General features: G+C 40.7%; 2 protein-coding genes across 3 annotated transcripts in view; both read right to left on the reverse strand.

The window, feature by feature from the left end:
• Positions 1–380: 380 nt before the first annotated feature.
• TMEM9B (TMEM9 domain family member B) lies at positions 381–14,746 on the reverse strand. Of its 2 annotated transcripts, XM_047071567.1 has the most exons (5): positions 14,551–14,746; positions 12,346–12,437; positions 8,138–8,246; positions 6,111–6,245; positions 381–1,564 (listed from the first exon to the last, which is right to left on the reverse strand). In XM_047071567.1, the coding sequence occupies exons 1-5, from the start codon at positions 14,653–14,655 to the stop codon at positions 1,409–1,411; spliced, it is 597 nt and encodes a 198-aa protein (XP_046927523.1). In that variant the 5' UTR covers positions 14,656–14,746; the 3' UTR covers positions 381–1,408. The 2 variants fall into 2 exon arrangements, with proteins under 2 accessions (XP_046927523.1, XP_046927524.1); XM_047071568.1 differs by lacking the exon at positions 12,346–12,437 and having other exon boundaries at positions 14,551–14,634.
• Positions 14,747–14,870: 124 nt separating this feature from the next.
• The window catches only part of NRIP3 (nuclear receptor interacting protein 3), a 38,507-nt gene continuing 34,864 nt past the window's right edge, over positions 14,871–18,513 (reverse strand). Inside the window, exon 8 of the mRNA XM_047072016.1 lies at positions 14,871–15,102. Within this exon, the coding sequence (XP_046927972.1) occupies positions 14,871–15,102 (232 nt within the window). The remainder of the gene's footprint in view (positions 15,103–18,513) is intronic.

Below are 18,513 nucleotides of genomic sequence, written 5' to 3' on the forward strand. Positions count from 1 at the left end.
GGTTCAAAAAAAATGTTTTTGACTAGCCAAAAAACCCATTAAGAGCTCCTAAAACCTTGGCCTTATTAATTTAATGTAATTTAATTATCATTTTGCCAAGAATTTCTTAGAACAAGCACTCCTTCATGTGTTTTTTTACATGAATTTTAATCTATTTGTCAAAATAATATTTGTATACTTTCAGGGCCACATCAAAATACCCATACATTTTCTCTTTCTCCCTTTTTCTCCACACACACACAATTTAGTACCAATATTTTATAATTAAACTGTCATAAAACAGTAGTCTCATAACATGATACCAAATGTCTTTGTATCTTTGAATGTATTATGCAGCAAATGAAGGAGGAGAGAAAAGTTAGGAGACATAGATATACTGGTAAGTGTTTCAAAAATTATTTTTATTGTTACATTCCAAAGAGGACGTCCAAAGAAAAAAGCCAGTTATCCAATAACTGTTACACATTTCAGAAGGAGGCCCCCAGAACCCCAGAACACACTAGAGCTCAAACAGCTGCCTCTCCACCTGACCGGAAATGTTGACAAAGGTGTGTATGTCACCAATCCAGAGAGGCTTGGGGTAAAAGAAAATTCCTTTATTGCAAGTGTCCAAGTTCTTAGGATTCATCCTTAAAGATACTAGAAGAAGATGAGAAAGACCACACACACCAGACTATGTTTAGTCATTAGAGTAAACTAGCAAATTGCTAGTTTGTCCTAGGATGCATTGCATCGGACATCACAGTACATGAGGAAAATCTGCATTTTATGAAGAGCCACCAGGTATTTCAGATCCACTTTACCATGAAGTGCAGCCACAGGCGAACCAGATACCTAGATAATATAGTCAGTGCAAAATTCAAATGGGTAATTCAGGGCTTTGATGAGGCTGGCTACACTGCAAAATATAAATGAAACTTGAAAATAGAATGTTAAGTCTATTTACAAAAGTGTGTTTAGTAAAGTGACTTGAGAAAAGTTAAGCTAACCACTTCCCACACATCCCTCCCTGCCCCTGCCAGAAAAACAAAACAGAATAAAACAAAACAACAACACCTGAAAATTATCTTGAAAACCAAGTTAAAACTGTGTGGTGAAAAAGACAGTGTTTGTTCCAGGTAAAGGACTTCAAGATAATTTACAGGCAGGCTTATTTTTTATTAGTAAAAGTCACAAATAGGAAAAAGGTTTATTGGTTGACTTTGAGGTGTGTGCTTTTAAAAATGTCTGTATTAATACCTTAACAAGAAAAGAAAATACCAAGCACATTTTTGTTTCCAATGCTGAATTTCCCAGCAAGAGTTGGTGAAATCAACAGGGTATTAAAACAAAACCCAGGAATACTCAGTCAATTTTTTTTCAGTTGTCTGCCTTATTTCTTTCTAATCACCTGCAGTATGATTTCCAATTAGCTGAGGACAACATGACGGTCAAAGACGGATTTTCGCTGCTCTTGAACTTGAAGCTTCCAGCGCTGCTGGGCATACTCTACCTTATTCAGCACATTGGCTCGACTGCGGGAGCGGGCTAGCACATCGTGGGCATTTGCAAAAGGCTGGTGATCCTGAAAAGTCCAGGAATGGAGAACATCAGAGGTGGCATGATAGTGTGAAACACACACACACACACACACACACACACACAAAACTGCCATTATCCAGCCACAGAGATAGGAGCAGCTGGACTTTACAAACAACAGACCATCTCTTTGACCAAGCACTCCTAGGTACCCAAGTGCCAGAAGCAGGATGAACTCAACTACAGTAATAGGTGGTTCAAGTAGTATGACTGATGAGGAGGTATTTGTGAAATGTTTCCTTGAGTCACCATTTCCAAAGACATTTCCCAGAAGAAGCAGGGACCAAGACAGACAGTGGTCATTTATGTTAAAGACAAGCTTTCCCTGACAAGTAGGGGAAAGAAAATCCATTTCCACATTAATAGCTACCTGTTACAGATATGAAAAGCAGGACTTCTCCCTGTTTTATTCAATACTATATAGCTAATCTTGCAGAGGAAAGACTTGTCATTTAATTTCCTGACTCCCATTACATTAGAATTGTTAACTTGCCAGCTTGGGGCCACATTCATCCTTGGGAGAGGAGTTGACAGGATCTTATCTTGGCTGGTTTTAATATTTCCCTGCATCTTTAACACATACACTAAATAGACTGTTTTCCAAAATCCTTTTCATTCCCCCTCCCCGAGTCTGTAAGGAAAAGAGACATAGCTCAAGTGCTACAATTACCATCTATTACCAAGGACAGTAGGAATTATTACTTCAGCCTTTTTATTTGATAAGTACTTGAATCTTTCACTACTGGGCACTCAGGGGCTTCCATGTTAGTTGCTGCTTTCGGAAAGAAGCTACTGAAGGGTTACTCAGGCACCTGTGTAGAAAACCAAGCTATCCTGGTGAAAGTAAACCAATGCCACTGATGTTTGTAGTCATTACACAGGAAACCACTATGCTAATCTATCTATGGATTTGATATAAACACAGCTGCCTAAATGAAAAAAAGCATTCAATACTAGTTCATTGCTTTTGTTTGCCTTTTCCTTGATCTTCTTCCTGAACCCTGTGTTAGCAAAGCTTCTAAATGTTCCAACATAGGATCCAAGTCACAAGTTGTACCTCTCTCATTAAACCTTGCCTCAAAGAAAGAAATATTGTTTTGCTGTGCACGTTTGCAAAAGCTCTATTATATATCCAGGGCGGGAGTCAGCACGTCTATAGAAAGCTATCCATAACCACATTAACTATATATACAACTTTCACTATGTGGAGTTATAACACCTGGTCTTCTTTTTATAGAAAGACACTTACACAATGTCTACATTTCAAATACATCAAAGAGTTTTCTATAAGGAATCTTTTTCCCTGCCTTCTCTGCCAAAACCGCCTCAACTTTTCACTTACTTTAGGTACCAGCTTGTTACAACAAAGGCAAAAGGCAAGCCCCCTGCCCCTTTAAAAAATTTTTAACCTTACAAATGAAAATAATAAAAACATATTCCATAAAGTTCAAAATGTTTCAAAGATTTAAGAAAAAAGGTCAGGAAAGAGAAAGGCTGAAGTTGTTTGATTACTTGAAATACACTGACCCGAGGTCATCTAACAAGCAAACACAAGGCTTACCTCACCTAACCTTGACTTGGTGTTACATCATCTCTACACACTGATTTTGTCCAAGTAGATTAAAATGACTCTATGGGAATATGGTGCTTCAATGAACTTGTATATAAAATAGTATTACCATTGGTTTGTTTTGACATAAACAAGAGTGGGAAGAAGGATATACTTTATCAGCAGAGCAGCTCTCGATTTCATAGTCCTGTTATCTACCCTTCAAGGTAGGGGGAGAAAAAACTTTCTAAGGGACAAATTTAAAGGACTAAACAAACCAGTTAATCCTTTTGGTCAGTTCTCCACCTATCAGAACAAGATTGAACTAGCTGCTCATGGTCATGGATGCTGGGAGAATGCAAATAGAGATTTACCCCTTTTATATGTTTGTTCTTTTTACACCTGATAAAATTACAATAAATACAAAACATGTTTTAATGCAATGCTTTGATAACAGCAATGATGTGTCATGGATACATGATACGATAAATATTGTGACTACTTGCAGTGAGCTTCTTAACTATTTGTACTAATTCTCACTTGATTTAAAATGCTCTACAGTGAACAAAAATGGAAAAAATAAAAGAATTTAACAGAATTTAATATAGCATTTTTAAAAGCACATAAATAGTAAAGAACCCTCATGATAGATAAGCAACAATTGTAGGAATTTAAATTTAGCTTCTTTTTGTACAGAGTTGTTACCATAAATTCACAGCTGGAGGTTAGAAAACCTTTCTCTCTGCCCAGAATCAAGTCAATAGATATCCAAGAGTCAGCCAGACATCTCAGAGAACATGTTTTCAGTTAACATATGCACAGAATCAATCACTGGTGAACAAAATGGTTATTAAGCACATTACCCTACCAATCACATGACTTTCCTACATGTCTTCTTCTACGCATTTGTGCATCCACTTCTTGTATGTTCTATGTGTGTTACATTATTTCTAAAATCAGGAGCCAGATATTTTATACTGCAAAGAATATAGTTTTAAGTCAGACTTTCTATCTGGGTGCCTATTATGAAATGGTTTATGTGGCCTTTAATACATAACATTTTCATGTTAGTTCCCAACTGGGAGTGTTTTGCCCCCCAGGAACATTTGCCAATATCCATGGACATTTCTGATTATCATGGTTGGGATAAAGGGTGCCACTGGCATCTAGGGGGCAGAGGTCAAGGACGCGGCTAAGTACCTTACAATGGACGGGAGAATACCCCCCAACAAAGAATTATCCAACCCAAAATGTCAATACTGTTGAGGTGGAGAAAATCTGTCATATGTGAATGAAAAGTAACATGGGAACAGTATTTGAGACTCTAATGCTTCTGGTGTACAACCTCCTGTGCTTCTAGCTCTCTTGTCCCTTTAGCCCCATATGCCTAGTTTTTGACCACATCAGATCTCCAGTCTTGACCTTTCTCCCAGCCTATCACTCCCTGCCTTGAATTCTTACAAAATAAATAGGCGTTTGTTACATGTTTAAAAATAAAAGGTGGAGGGGCGCCTGGGTGGCGCAGTCGGTTAAGCGTCCGACTTCAGCCAGGTCACGATCTCGCGGTCCGGGAGTTCGAGCCCCGCGTCGGGCTCTGGGCTGATGGCTCGGAGCCTGGAGCCTGTTTCCGATTCTGTGTCTCCCTCTCTCTCTGCCCCTCCCCCGTTCATGCTCTGTCTCTCTCTGTCCCAAAAATAAATAAAAAACATTGAAAAAAAAAAATTTAAAAAAAAAAAAAAATAAATAAAAGGTGGAAACGTACTCTAATTAGTCATTTCTTTTATGTGTCTGTCTCTGTTTCATTCATCTCTTTATTCCTAGTCCATAGCAGAGGACCTGATACAGAAAAGTTACTCATTATGTATTGGTTGAATTAATAAGGAAGCAAGGAAAAAAGAGGCAGAGGTGTTTCTATGAAAGTTCTTGACAAAACATAAATGAAATCTTGCCCAAATCAGTTAAGTATTCATAATTGATATTCATATGATAATGTATTCATTGAAAAGTAGGCTCTGTTTGTAGTTATAACTCAAGCCATCTAGTCAGGATATCCTTTTCCCATCTTTTAGCAACAAGTCCACAAGCAATTCCAGAGTAAAAGGACTTCTGACTATGGTTGGTAAGGGCTCACGCTGGCTTAAGCTTTTGGGATTGGCTCTTGAAACTGTTGAATTTTACCCATTTTAAGGAACATAGGCCAATAGAGTAATCCAAAATAAAAGTAATTTCTGAAAATATGTACATATAGAAGAATGAAATAGTAGAAAATTTGGAAAGAGGCCCAAACAGGATAATAACAAAACAATATAATTCTCTAAGTTATACTGAATAAATAACAAGTCTGTGGAGTATGTTCATTACTAGACATTTGTGAATGAAGTAATGTTAACATAAAAAGGAGACCACAAACTAATTTACACACATTATACCAAGTATATGTACAAATATAAATGTGTTTTGAAGACAGGAAGAGAATTGAGAATGATAGTTTTATTTTCCTTCAAAGATCAGAGATTTTTTTTTTAGAAGGAGGGAAAAAGAAATATAAAACATCAGCAGGTTATCAAGCTGCACCTCATTAAGAAAAGAACATTGTCTTCATGCTTCCCTTCACTAAAGCCTCTGCCCTCTAATATATTTGGTCATGCTGACAGGAAAGGTATTCAGGCAGGAGCTTGGGGAGAAATCTATCTCAGAAGCTTTTCTCAGTGTAAACAGGGAAAGGCAATGAAGATTGTGCCCTTGATACTAAAGGGCAAAGCCTTGCGCAGCACACTCACCAAGTTTAAACTACCATATTGATGGCTTTACAGAGCAATTTCCTCATGAAGAGACATACACTACAATCAGACCAGTCCTTAGCTTCTCTATTTGAGCATCTGCTCCAGCACATGAACATCTATATGCGACCATTTTTCACTTGCTCTTTGTATCAGATGAGGACAGAGACTGGCCTCACAGCTAGGGCAAGCCAAGTACTTACCCCAACATCATCATCGCTCTGTATCAATTGTGAGTGTCCAAACAGGCGTCTCTTCAGTATGGGCTCAACAAGGGTAAGATATACCATGTACAGAAGTAGAAGGCCCAAAATGGAGAGATAAATTATAATGGTAACCTGAAGGAAATTGAAAATAAGTTAATCTCTATTCAAGCCAAGAAATCAGAATTTTGTGTAATAATGACACCACAGTGAAGACTGATTTTTCAGCAAAGCATATAGGATTCTTATACAAACCAGATTCCAACATAAACAAACTCAACTCTTCACCAAAGTATTATTTAAATAGAACGAGGAAAGTAAGCATGTTGTCTTTGAGATCTTTTTGCAAGTTTTCAAAACTCCGTCTTCACCTACTGATAATCATCTGTCAAAGCTGCTAGCACACAGTTTGCTTTTTGCACCTGAAGATGGTATCCTAGATTCAGCAGCACTGTGTTAAGACAACTTAAAGGAACCCTTACAAAAAATGTAATTCAGATGAATTTCAACAGAATACTCTTTTAGATCAATTTAGATATACAAAAATACACTTCAGGTCAGTGATTTCCCTGAGATCTTAATTTGTATGCTGTCAAAAAGTACAGCCTCTGGAACAGCTATAATTAAAGATAGTGCCAAATGTTAGCAAGAATGTGGAAAACATGAACCCTCATACATTGCTGGTGGGAATGTAAAATGGTACAACCACTTTGGAAAACATTCCAGCAGTCTCTTAAAAGTTAAAATAAACTTATCTCTCTAAGGAATCTACCTGAGAGGAAAACATATATTCACACAAAGACATGTGCACAGATATTTATGACAGATATTTATTATTTATTCATAATAATCAAAATGTGGAAATAACTCAAATGTCTATCAATTAATGAATGGATAATGAAAGTGTGGTATATTCATATACTAAAATGCTATTCAGTAAAAAAAAGGAATTAAATACTGATAACATGCTAGAACATGGATAAACCTTAAAAACATACTAAGTGAAAGAAACCAGCCACAGAAGACCACATATTGTATGATTCTATTCATATGAAATATCCAGATCTGTAGAGACTACAAAGCAGAATAGTGATTGTCAAGGGCTAAGGTGTGGGAATAAGATTAACTGTAAATAGGCATGAGGGATCTTTTTGGGGTGATGGGAATGTTGTAACACTAAATCTAAAAATTTTTTTTAATTGTTTTAAATTTCCCCAAATGTATTCAATTATACACTTACAGTGAGTGACTTTCAGGGTCACTCATGTGTAATTACACATCAAAAATTTAGTTGAAAAATAAAAACGTACAGTGAGGATTTCTCTACCGGATAGCATCCTGCTGGAACAGAAACTCTCCCACAGAAATCTTTGTAATTGTTACACTGACCACCCCAGATTCTTCATGAAGTCTTTTCTCAGGGAAAATGAATAGGAAGTTCCATGTAAAAAATTGGGGAGGAGAACTGTTAGCCACCATAATAAAGTAATTTAATTCATTAGAGGTCCAAATGGTGAGGAGAGTGACCTATATTCTATTTCCTATAAGAAATAAAGAAAGGAAATCTTAGAATCCAGAAGTGTTATTTCTAGAACAAAGTAGTCTATTTATATAATTTTTTCCCTAAGGGTTGAGAAGGCAGGAAGAAGAGGGCCTAGTCATGCTGTGCTTTTACTAGCTTCTGGCAAACATGGCCCACAAAAAAGCCAGGATATGTTTTGGGATATACATGTAGGGCATTTTTGTGCCATTTCATATCACACCTATGTAACGTGTCCTAATAAACCCACAAAGTATCTCAATGAGGTGGGCAGAGAGCAGGCCCACAGTTCTCTGGGGTTGATATTGAGGGTGAGGAAGGAAAAGTGTTCGCGGGTGGTGAGGAGGGGAGAGAAGAACAGTACTTGAGTGACTAAAATAGAATCCAGATGTCCAAAATTTTCTTACTTGTCTAGATACCATGAAGAACTATTCCAGAAGCAAAAAAGATGAATTTTTTTTCTTTTTTTCTTTTTTTTTTTTTTTACCTTGATCGTAACAGAGCTTCTTTCCTCGTACTTGCATTCACAGCGTAGACAGTATGCTTCTACATCAGGCCCGCGCACGGGCATGGGATCCACAACATGAAGGCAATCGCTGAAAAAACAAAGATAAAAATACTGCATCAGGCTACCTGGATGTTCTACTTGTACTGATCAAAACTTTCCTGAAATCCAGAATAATCACTGACCTTACCCAATTACAGAATTTAAGGAACAACTATTAAGGGAAGTGAAATCATTTGCTTTCTCAATATTAGCAATTTAGTGAGATTTAAGAGTCTAAGAATCATAAAGACATATATCAAGTAGCTATTTTCAAAAGTGCTGCTTGTTGGAGCGCCTGGGTGGCTCAGTCGGTTGAGCATCCGACTTTGGCTCAGGTCATGATCTCGCGGTCTGTGGGTTCGAGCCCCGCATCGGGCTCTGTGCTGACAGCTCAGAGCCTGGAGCCTGCTTCAGATTCTTGTCTCCCTCTCTCTCTGCCCCTCCCCCACTCATGCTTTGTCTCTCTCTCTCTCTCTCTCTCAAAAATAAATAAACATTAAAAAAAGAAGTTAAAAAAAAAGCGCTGCTGTTAACAGTTAAAAATCCCAAAAGGCATTGAAAATTACTTAGCATATCAAGTTATATTTAGACTTGTACAGTTACCAAGAAAAACTGCTTTAAATGATTTAAAGTATCTTGGGGCATTGTTCAAATATGAGATATCTCTTTTATGAATGAATTTAGTCTTAACTGCCACAGTGTGGTATCTGAATGGCTAATCACACTTAACAGTTGGTAAATTCTGAAACTCTGAACACTCACAGGCACAGTAAAAAACAATTACTTTTCTTAATGAGCAAAGGTCTATTGAAAAAGCATGGGAAAATAGGCTTAGGACAACAAAAATATTTAAAAGTGCAAACTGATTACCCAGAAGAAGTATATAAAAAATAATAAAAGGCAGAATATTTTTGTTGTTGGATATTCTTTATTTTCCCCCCATTTTCCAGGCCACTTATGAAAAAAGAAATTCTATCCAAAAAATCTTTTCCCAGAAATCTGTGAATTCTAGGAAATAATTAAATTATTACTCTTCCCAGCTATTAAGAGCCTACTACTCTGTTCACCTTCAGCAAAAGTAGGCAAGGGGCACCTGGGTGGCTCAACTGATTAAGTATCCGACTTCCACTCAGGTCATGGTGGCTTGTGAGTTCAAGCCCCACGTCGTGCTCTCTGCTGACAGCTCAGAGCCCGGAGCCTGCTTCAGATTCTAGGTCTCTCTCTCTCTCTGCCCCTCCCCCGCTTGTGCTCTGTCTCTCGCTCTCAAAAATAAATAAACATTAAAAAACTTTTTTTTAAAAAGTAGGCAAAAGTTTCCTGTCCTGCCAGCTGCTGGGCAATTTTCTTTTGTCATCTCTTCTTTAGGCACTTCTGACTGCCTAAAGAACTCTACAATAGCATCCTGTCTCACCCCACCCATCTTTCTTGGGGGCACACAATTCTCTAGGCTACAGCTTTTCCTTTGCTGTACTTTTTTATGTGTCCCATTCCCTCAAGCCATGGCATAAGAGAGAAAACCCAAAATGGCATAAATGATAAAAATTCCATCAGTTATCCCTAACAGGTTATTTAATTTTAACAAAGGTACTAATGAAAAAGAAACCTCAACTGGTAGTATGGTAAGGTAATCTATCTCAGAATCCTAGCCCAACACTTTCATAGAACCCAGGGCTCCTACCACCTAGGTCAGCTCCCCTGTATTTCTCTAAACCTCAGGAAAATAAGACTTATCTCCTAGTTTCCTATTTCAGCTTCGGAAGCCTTCATAACAATACCCAGGAATTACTTGAGAATCTAAATGTTGAGTACTGAGTGTTTCTTTTTAAGTACTGATGTAGTTTAATAACAAGGAGATATTGAGCATTGTGCAAAAGTTGTGCGGGGTGGGAAAGGAAGCAGGAAGGTTGGTTCTGGGTGGCTGGTCATGATAAACACAGAACCCAGGTAAAGAACGCAACCACTCTGGGAACGAGGCAACACCTCCCCCTAGTGCCAAAAGGAGGACTTACATCATATCCCAAACACAAACCAGAGAACTCAAACTTTTCTTAAGTTAGACAGTGTAAGTCAATAAAAAATTAATGCCAACAATGGATGAAATGGAAGCCACAAGGTAAAACTATACCTAGGACCAAATAGTTATTGGAGGCTTTGTAAAGCCATAACATCCTGGTTAATCATAACCTGCCTACCCTTTTAAAGCCAGTTAATAACTGAGAACATATCCTCAGTAAAAGGCTGAGCTGCAGGAAGGAAGCAAGGGAGAAAGGGAAGAAAAATCGGAAACAAGCTTTGTTCTCAGTTGTTTATTTTCAAAGCCCCCTATTTTGACCAATACCCAAAGATGAATGGCATATAGTTCTGTCTGAACCTGGAATTATAAAGTCAGTGAAAAGATCAGTGCTAAACACTTGAACAGTGAGTTTACCTGCCCCTCCAATAACAGGCATCATATTCTATTAATAATAATAGATTAACCTAAATGTGTTTAATGTATTTGGAAAATTTATAGGAATAACGTAATTTATTTGAGCTTTCTTATAAAAGTAACTTGATGATATACAAATCTATAAAAATATAGCTAAATCACTTTGTAATATGAGACATTTATTTGTTTACTTTTGAGAGACAGCATGTGAACGGCCATGACTAGGAGAGGGGCAGAGAGAGAGAGAGAGAGAGAGAGAGAGAGAGAGGGGTAGAGAGAATCCCAAGCAGGATCTGCACTGTCAGCATAGAGCCCAATGTGAGGCTCAAACTCACAAACCATGAGATCATGATCTACGCCAATATCTAGAGTCAGATGCTTAACCGACTGAGACACCCAGGCGCCCCTCTAATATGAGACAATTTAAAGTGGAGCATGGAAGTTCATAAGCAATTTTCAAGAACACATTTATCAAATATCAGACTGAACCTAAATGCATATCATAGGAAGAACAGACAACAGTATCAGAAAAAATACACATGCTCAAAGGCTACCTTTTCTTTTTCAAAATCAATTTGGAATATTGTAACCAAATGAACTTAATTTTTGCTTTCAAAAATTTTGCTGTATATTTAGTTGTGAAATCAGGTATGTGTGAAAAGTTCCTAGCATAAAGAGCTATTTTTCTTGTAAGCCTATCCCAGCAATATTCCACCATGGTTACAAACCATAAAATATCACAATTTCATGAGAAGGAGCCCTTCCATCCTGCTACAAAACAACTGCTTCCCAATCATTTTATGCCATATGTGGAAAACTTATCATTTGTCAGGTCCATAAATAGAGGGGGCTACTGGTGACCAGTGAGGCAAGATCCCCGTCATCATAGGCCTGCTTGATTACCCCAAGGGCTGAGGGAGTTCTTGACACACCTTAAACCATGGCATACCGACTGGGAAACTATGCTATACACGGCTCCTTCCCATTCCGTCCTGAGCCTTTTGACACTTCTAAACATAGTCTCCTATGTAGTTGGCAATATATCATCAAAACCTACAAGGTGTGAAAATTATAACCCAGATAAATGAGGCTTGCTTACCTTCCACTGAAAACCAAGAGGGAGGACTAAGATAGCCAGAAGGTAGCTATGGGCAGGTAGGTGCCACAAACTCAATTCCATCCCTTATAAAATGCTCCCTACTTGGGGTTTTGTGTTTTGGCCATATTCCTTTAAGTTTACATCAAGCACGCGGAGCCTTACTCTCACTTTTTCAAATGGAAGTGGAATTTGACACTTACAATTAAAAAGAAATACAGGTGACCCTTGAACAATAAGGGTTTGAACTGCATGGGTCCACTGTACACAAATTTCTTTCAGTAGACACAGTAAATGTATTTTCTTTTTCTTATGACTGTCTTAATATTTTCTTTTTCTAGCTTACTTTATTGTAAGAGTAAAGCACAAAATACATATAACATACAAAGTACGTGTTAATTAACTATGTTACTGGTGAGCCTTCTGGTCAACAGTAGGCTATATCAGTAGTTAAGTTTTGGGGGATATTTTTGGCTGTACCAGGGTTGGCACACCTAAGCCCTACGTTGTTCAAAGATCAGCTGTACCTAAAAAGGAAACAATACATTGGATAAACATTCTGGGCTAACAATGACACCCATAGAAAGAAATTTGACAGGTAATTCAGTAATCTAGAATACTTACCAATCTTTTTGGGATATGTTCTTATTATAAATATGCCCAGAATTATCTTTATAGGGAGGACAGATACATTTACATCGGACATCCTCGAAATTCTGTAACCAAAATGGAAACTTAGTATAGCTTGTTGACATGTTAGCATCGATATTTTTTTTAAAAACTGTACCATATACATTTTACTAAGCATCCCCTGTCAAATATTCTAAAACCATTAATTCTGAGAAATAAAACTTTTAAAAAGTCAGGTTCTTTTTGGTAATGCTAATGAATCTTTATATATTACATAAAATTATTTTGAAATAATACCTGTACATGATCTGTGGTTTATTACTTACAATTTACAGGTCATATGACAGTCAAACTGTGCTCATGTTATCACCCTCTGCCTGCTAGTAAAAAGACACAGCAGACAGCTGTGCCTGCAAATAAGAATCCAATTACAAAAGGATGGGGAAGAATCAAACTAAATATTACTTATAAAACAAGTCACAATTCTTTTATCCACCATTCTTCCATCCTCTGGTAAAATGGCATTGATATGGATAAAAGGGGTTGTACTAGAACTCTATACAAGGTATGAAGTTTTAGAGGCACTCAGCTATAATTTAGAAAGGAAGTACACAGGGAAGTAGCTGAGTCTAGATGAGATCAGTTTGGTCTACCCTTCCCAGGAAACTTTGCTTCCAATTCTGGTAGACAGAGAGTATAACTACTGATAAGCAAGTTGCAAGAGGTGGAGAAAGAGGTGACTAAATATAGGAGTACAGGGAGTAGGAGAAGCTTCATTAGCAAAAGGGAATTCATCTGAGAAGGCAGCGGCTCATTAGTCCCCAGAGGACAAGGCCCAGTGTTGCTATATATGTGATGCTATGTGTGGCAGAACTGTTGACAATGCATTCATTCATTCAGCAACCACTTAGTGAGCATCTGTTCAGTACCAGAACTTGTGCTCAAGGAAGTAGATTCAGATTCCTGCCAGTTATTAGGACACACCCTAGTAATGGAGACTGACAAACAAATACATGATTATAATACTTAAAGTGACACAGGAGATATGCAGAGGATGCCAGCAATGTTCTGAAAGTCAGGAGAAGCTGCTGTCCCTGTTTCTGGTGGGAGGTAAGGAAGATTTCAAAAAGAACTCCCAGTTTAAAACCCCCTGATATGTCTGCATGTAACCCGTCTTTCTCAGCCCCTATATTTAAAGATATTATAGATTAAATCTCCTATTTTTAAAAAATGCAAATGTCATTGTTTTCCCATGACATTAATGTGAATTCCTTCTGTTTTCTCCAAGAAGGAGCTAGCTCATCAAGGAGGAAACACAAGTGTGTATGGGGCCAGAGCACGTCTGGAGGGTGGGGGCATGAAGGGGATTAAAGAGCAGCATGAGGAGGCTAGAAGGACCAAGAACTGGAGCAGGGGAGAAGGCCACAACTTCACCTCTCCTGCAGTTTGCATCCTCCCTTCTCCCCTAAATTATCAGGGAAAGAGAAGGCAAACAAGGGCCAAGAGATCCTAGAGAGAGTTAGGTTAGGTTACTAGGTTGGTGAGAGAGACTCTGTGTAGGTTCTATTGGGAAGGAAGGCTGCCAGGAAAGGCAAGTTCTTACACTGGGGAGGGAATCGTTCAGGGATGAGTTGAAATGAGTCAGTTCCTAAGAGGGAAGATTTCCGTGACATGGGGGCTTCCTATCACTTTGGCTTAGGGAATGGAGCGGGAGGGTGAGGAAGAGGGCTGTCTGTGAGGCAGGTAGAGGGCGGCGGTAGACTGTCTGCAGCTTAATTAAGGGTGGAAAGTTAAAGGCTCTTAGAGTTGGAAAGGCTGTAAAGTTTCAGGTGGGTGCTGTAGGGGCTGGGAAGGGAAGTGTCTAGGAGCTACAGGAGTTGCCTCTCCAGGCTGTGCGCACTGTCAGGGCTGGGTGGAGCTGGGGCCGCAGGCGGGGTATCAGGCGGGAAAGAGGAGAGTAGTGTCGGGGCTAGGGGTGGGAGTGGGGGCAGTGACTGTCAGACTGTCAGGACCAGAGGGCGAGAGTGCTATCAGGCAGTAGGGTGTTGGGTGGGGGGTTTGCTAGGGCTGTGAAGCCAGGGGTCGGGCTGGCAGGGCTGGGAGAGGAGTGGGGTGGGGAGCAGGTTGACAGACTCAGTTTCCGCAAGGCCAGGGGCAGGGGAGGAGCTCCAGTCTGGAGCGCAGGCTGGGCAGACTCACCTTGGCGGCGTCTGACAGCTGCACCAGCAGCAGCACTGAGAGCGCCAGGCAGGAAAGGCTGAGCAAGGAGCCAAGCCGTAGAAAGCCTCCCCACAGAGTCGCCATCGCTGCCAGGCCCAGCAGTTCCCACAGCCCGGAGCCCGCCCCCCGAGACCTGCTCCCGGCTGGGGCTCAGTCTCGGGCTCCGGCTCCTCCGCCCGCACTTCCGTCTGGGCTTTGGCGTCACGGCCGCGCCGGGTCAGCTACAAAAAGCTTCCGCCCCGGAAGCGGTTCCCGGTGCTAAGGGTCCAGAGGCTGCGCCGTGCCGACGCCTGTCCCGCCTACACTCGGACCGCGAAAATGAAAGGGGAGCCTCCGGGGGCGCAGCCTTGGCCTGGCAGAACTTTGAGGCGCGAGGCTGCCTTTCTCGGATGCAGTAGCAGTGGAGGCTGTGGACCGCCAGTGCTCTGTAAAGTCCGCTCGCCCAGGGAGACCCCCAGTAAGCCCAGGAGCTGAGATGGGAACCTCCAGCGACCCCTGCGAGGCCGGAGCCGTTCGTTGCCGGACACTAGGCTGCAGTGAGCCCAAGCCCCAGGGATTGTTTGAGAGGGCGGCCCATCCCGCAGGCGCAGGGGGGCGGGTGGCAGGCGTGGAAACGGAGCTATGGGACTGACTGGCCGAGCCATCCTTTCCCGGGAAGCCTAACCCCCTCAACCAGGGGTTTGGGGTCCTCTCTGGCACTTTGGGTACCAACCTGCCGCCCGTGCGCCTCTCGAACGCCGCTCCCCGCAGGGTTTTTAAGTCTCTGCTTTCGTGGGTCTGGCTTCTGTTTAGGTCTCCCCACTTGCCTCCCGCTGGGGGCTGACCGTCTAGGCTCACCCTGATGCCGGAACTGGGCCACAGCGACGCGGCGTGGGCCAGGCCAGGGCAGGCTCCGCACGGTGTGGAGTTGGAGAAAGAACCACCCTAGTGGCCTCCTCTGCCCAGGACTCCAGAAGGTGGGGGATCCCGGTGCTGCAATCCTATTCAGGGCGACTGGCCCCTAAGTCAGAGTTGGGGGAGCGCTGACCGGTCTTTCCAGTGCAGGTCATCCTCTATAGGTAATTTAGAACCCTGGAGATGGCACAGTGTCTCCAATTAAAATATTTTTCACTTAGTGGAGAGTGGAGCTGGATAATGGAAAGGATACAGGGTTCATCACCACTGCTACAGATTTGCTGAATGACTAGGCAAAACACTTACCTTTTCTGAGCCTCTGGTTCTTGGTTCAGTATGAGATTGAACTTTTATCTGTGGATTTCAAATTGTCCCATGGGATACCCATGTTTCTTTCTTTAAACAAAACTTACAGGTTTTTCTGGTTTGCAGAAATGTTTTAATAGAATTTTTTCGGTATTTTTCTCCCATGTGATTATTGTTGATGCTAGAATGTAACACAAGGTGTCTGATGTTGCCCCCCAAATATTTAACCCCTTTCGATCCCAAATGGCACCTAGTCCCAACCAGAATCAGAGGGGTAGGACTAGATGACCTTCCATCAAAGTCCCTCCAGGCTGCCCTGTGAAGATACTGTCACATTAGTGAAATATCAAGTCTTTGTTGTGGGTGGTCTGTTGGCCAGAGAACAACCTGTAGACACCTGAGGTCAGATGTGCCTGTGAGGCATTGTGGATCTGTGATTGCTAAAAGCAAGTTTGGGATCAATTTAGGGTTAATTGTCTAGGTCTGGCATTTAAAGGGAGTACTCTGGCTAAAACCTCATAGGCCTTTTCTTCAAAATTGTTCTCCCTTGACTGGCAGTACAAAGGCTTAAAATAAATATATAGTAATGCCTCTGATAGGCCTCATCTGTTTAATGGAGAAATACCAAGTACACTCATGGAAGCAGAATTTTAAGGTTACACTGTCCAATACATAGTCACTAGTCACATGTGGTAATTGAGCACTTGAAATGTGACTAGTCTGAATTGAGTGTAGAATAGACATTGGATTTCAAAGACTTCATACAAAAAAAAACCCCCAAAATATCAATATTTTTATATTAAGGTTGAAATATTTCAGATACATTGGATTAAATAAAATGTTATTAAAATAATTTCATTTGTTTCTTTTTACTTCTTAAATGTAGCTAGTAGAGAATTTAATATTTATGTTAGGTATCACTGTTGTAGAATATGGAATATGGCTACCATAAGTGAAGAGTGACTGTAAGGTGGTTGCCTGGCTGGAGGCTGAATGAAGACTCAGGCTTGGGTAAAGAGAAAGGTGACTGGGAGGAATTGGCACATCTGGAGCCAAGGGTTTAGGGGAGGTAGATCTCCGCCAAAAAAAAAAAAAAAAAAAAAAAAGGAAAGAAAGTAATTTTAGGTGATGCAAAAGAAGTAGAGAGGTTAGTTCCTCTTGTTCTGCCCTGCTCACACCTAGATAACACTTTCCCCTTAGGTCGGGGGTCTTCTAAGCTAGAGAGACTTACCTGACTTAAGTGCACTCCCTTCTGTGTTTGTGCAAATACCTCATAACTTACCCCATTATGGTAAAATTATGTTTTCACATCTGCCTCTATATTCCCAGCCTCCACTCAAATATTGCAAGCTCTTTGAGGGCAGGGACTTTGCCTATTATTTTCGTACCTGGAGACTGGGATAGTGTAAAAACCAATAAATGTTTGTGGGGATCCAGAAAAGGGAAAGGGTGAACAGGAGAGGTTCCTCTGGTCTGTGTCAAACAACCAGGTACCTACTTGAATCCCTACTTGATTCCTTTCTGACCATTAGAAGGTGATGCTGAGCCCAAAGAACTATGGATGGGATCTGGGGCACCATAGTAGGCAGGAGAGGGGAGATTTCTGACATAGGATCTTCCTAGACCTTCAGGCCACATCAGAGTTCTTTTTATAGGAAAAACTGGCCTTAGTACCCAATCTTTTCCCTTAGTCAGAATCCACTCTTCCCCTCCTTTTTTCTTGCTTCCCTGTGACTAGGTTTCCCGACTTCATTCTTTTTTAAGGAGTGACATAGATCCAGGGGCACCTTCCCACTTGGCCTGGGCCCTCTCACTTCTTTTTGAGGGCTGAAAATTTCCCTGGTGGGGGGATTTAAATGTGGAAGTTAGAAGGTTAGGAAGCACAGAAGCAACAACCCAGGACAAGTGTATCTGGGACCAAGGTTTTGCCAGCTCTGTCTGTAGCCTCCTCACCTCCTTTCCCCTCCAGTGATCAAACAGCTCTCTGGATGCCCCTTTCTTATTTCTCCACCCTACCCGATCTACTCAACACTTTCCCAGGCCATGCCAGTCCAGAACAAATGCAGTCATGCACAACATGAATGATAATGGTTTCCTTGGATTGTGCCTGTAGTGGTTATGGCAGGACAGGACACACACACACACACACACACACACACACACAAGTTCTTCCAGTTATTTCTGAACATACCCAGGAATGTCTTATATGAGCCCTCTCCTTTACCACGTGCCTGACCAGGATACTTCCTCCTACTTGACCTCCTTTAGTGAGATTTTCTGCCCTCTGCTGCCTGTAAAGCTGTGTTAAGTGTGCCATACCACATCACTTGCTGGTCCCCACCATGATAACAATATATGGGGCCAGAATATTCTCCCTATTCGTAGAAATGCTGGTGCAACTATTGCTGATAAGTTACTGGAGTCCCTAAAATAACAAAACAATACAAGATTTAGTACCAAAGCTGGGAGGATCTTAAGAGTTTCTTTCAGAAGACTGCTAAATCTGTATTGTTGGTCTCCCAGTGTTCTAAGGGAACACTTAAGGATAACAGTCCCTCCTCTCTAAACCATTATGATTTTCAAATAAATGAAATCTACATTTGTGTTTATTTTTACCAATATAGTATATTTTAAAAAATCAAATAGGATTTCACAGCAGACTCTGCCCCAGCCCTCTACACTCTCAATTTCAGCTCCTCAGAGGCAAGCTTTTTTTTTTTTTTAACCTTTTAGCTATCTCTT

This window comes from Lynx rufus, unplaced genomic scaffold (assembly GCF_022079265.1).
Source record: "Lynx rufus isolate CCGP_SWC_20201006 ecotype Redwood Valley unplaced genomic scaffold, mLynRuf1.p SCAF_9, whole genome shotgun sequence".
Taxonomy (NCBI): Eukaryota; Metazoa; Chordata; class Mammalia; order Carnivora; family Felidae; genus Lynx; species Lynx rufus.

Excerpts from the sequence above, each read along its gene's own strand:
- TMEM9B (XM_047071567.1), bottom strand. The coding sequence starts at position 14,655 with ATGGCGACTCTGTGGGGAGGCTTTCTACGGCTTGGCTCCTTGCTCAGC. Across the intron at positions 12,438-14,550 it reads AGCTGTCAGACGCCGCCAAG|AATTTCGAGGATGTCCGATG; the intron begins GTGAGTCTGCCC and ends TTTTGGTTACAG. Across the intron at positions 6,246-8,137 it reads GAAGCTCTGTTACGATCAAG|GTTACCATTATAATTTATCT; the intron begins GTAAAAAAAAAA and ends AATTTCCTTCAG.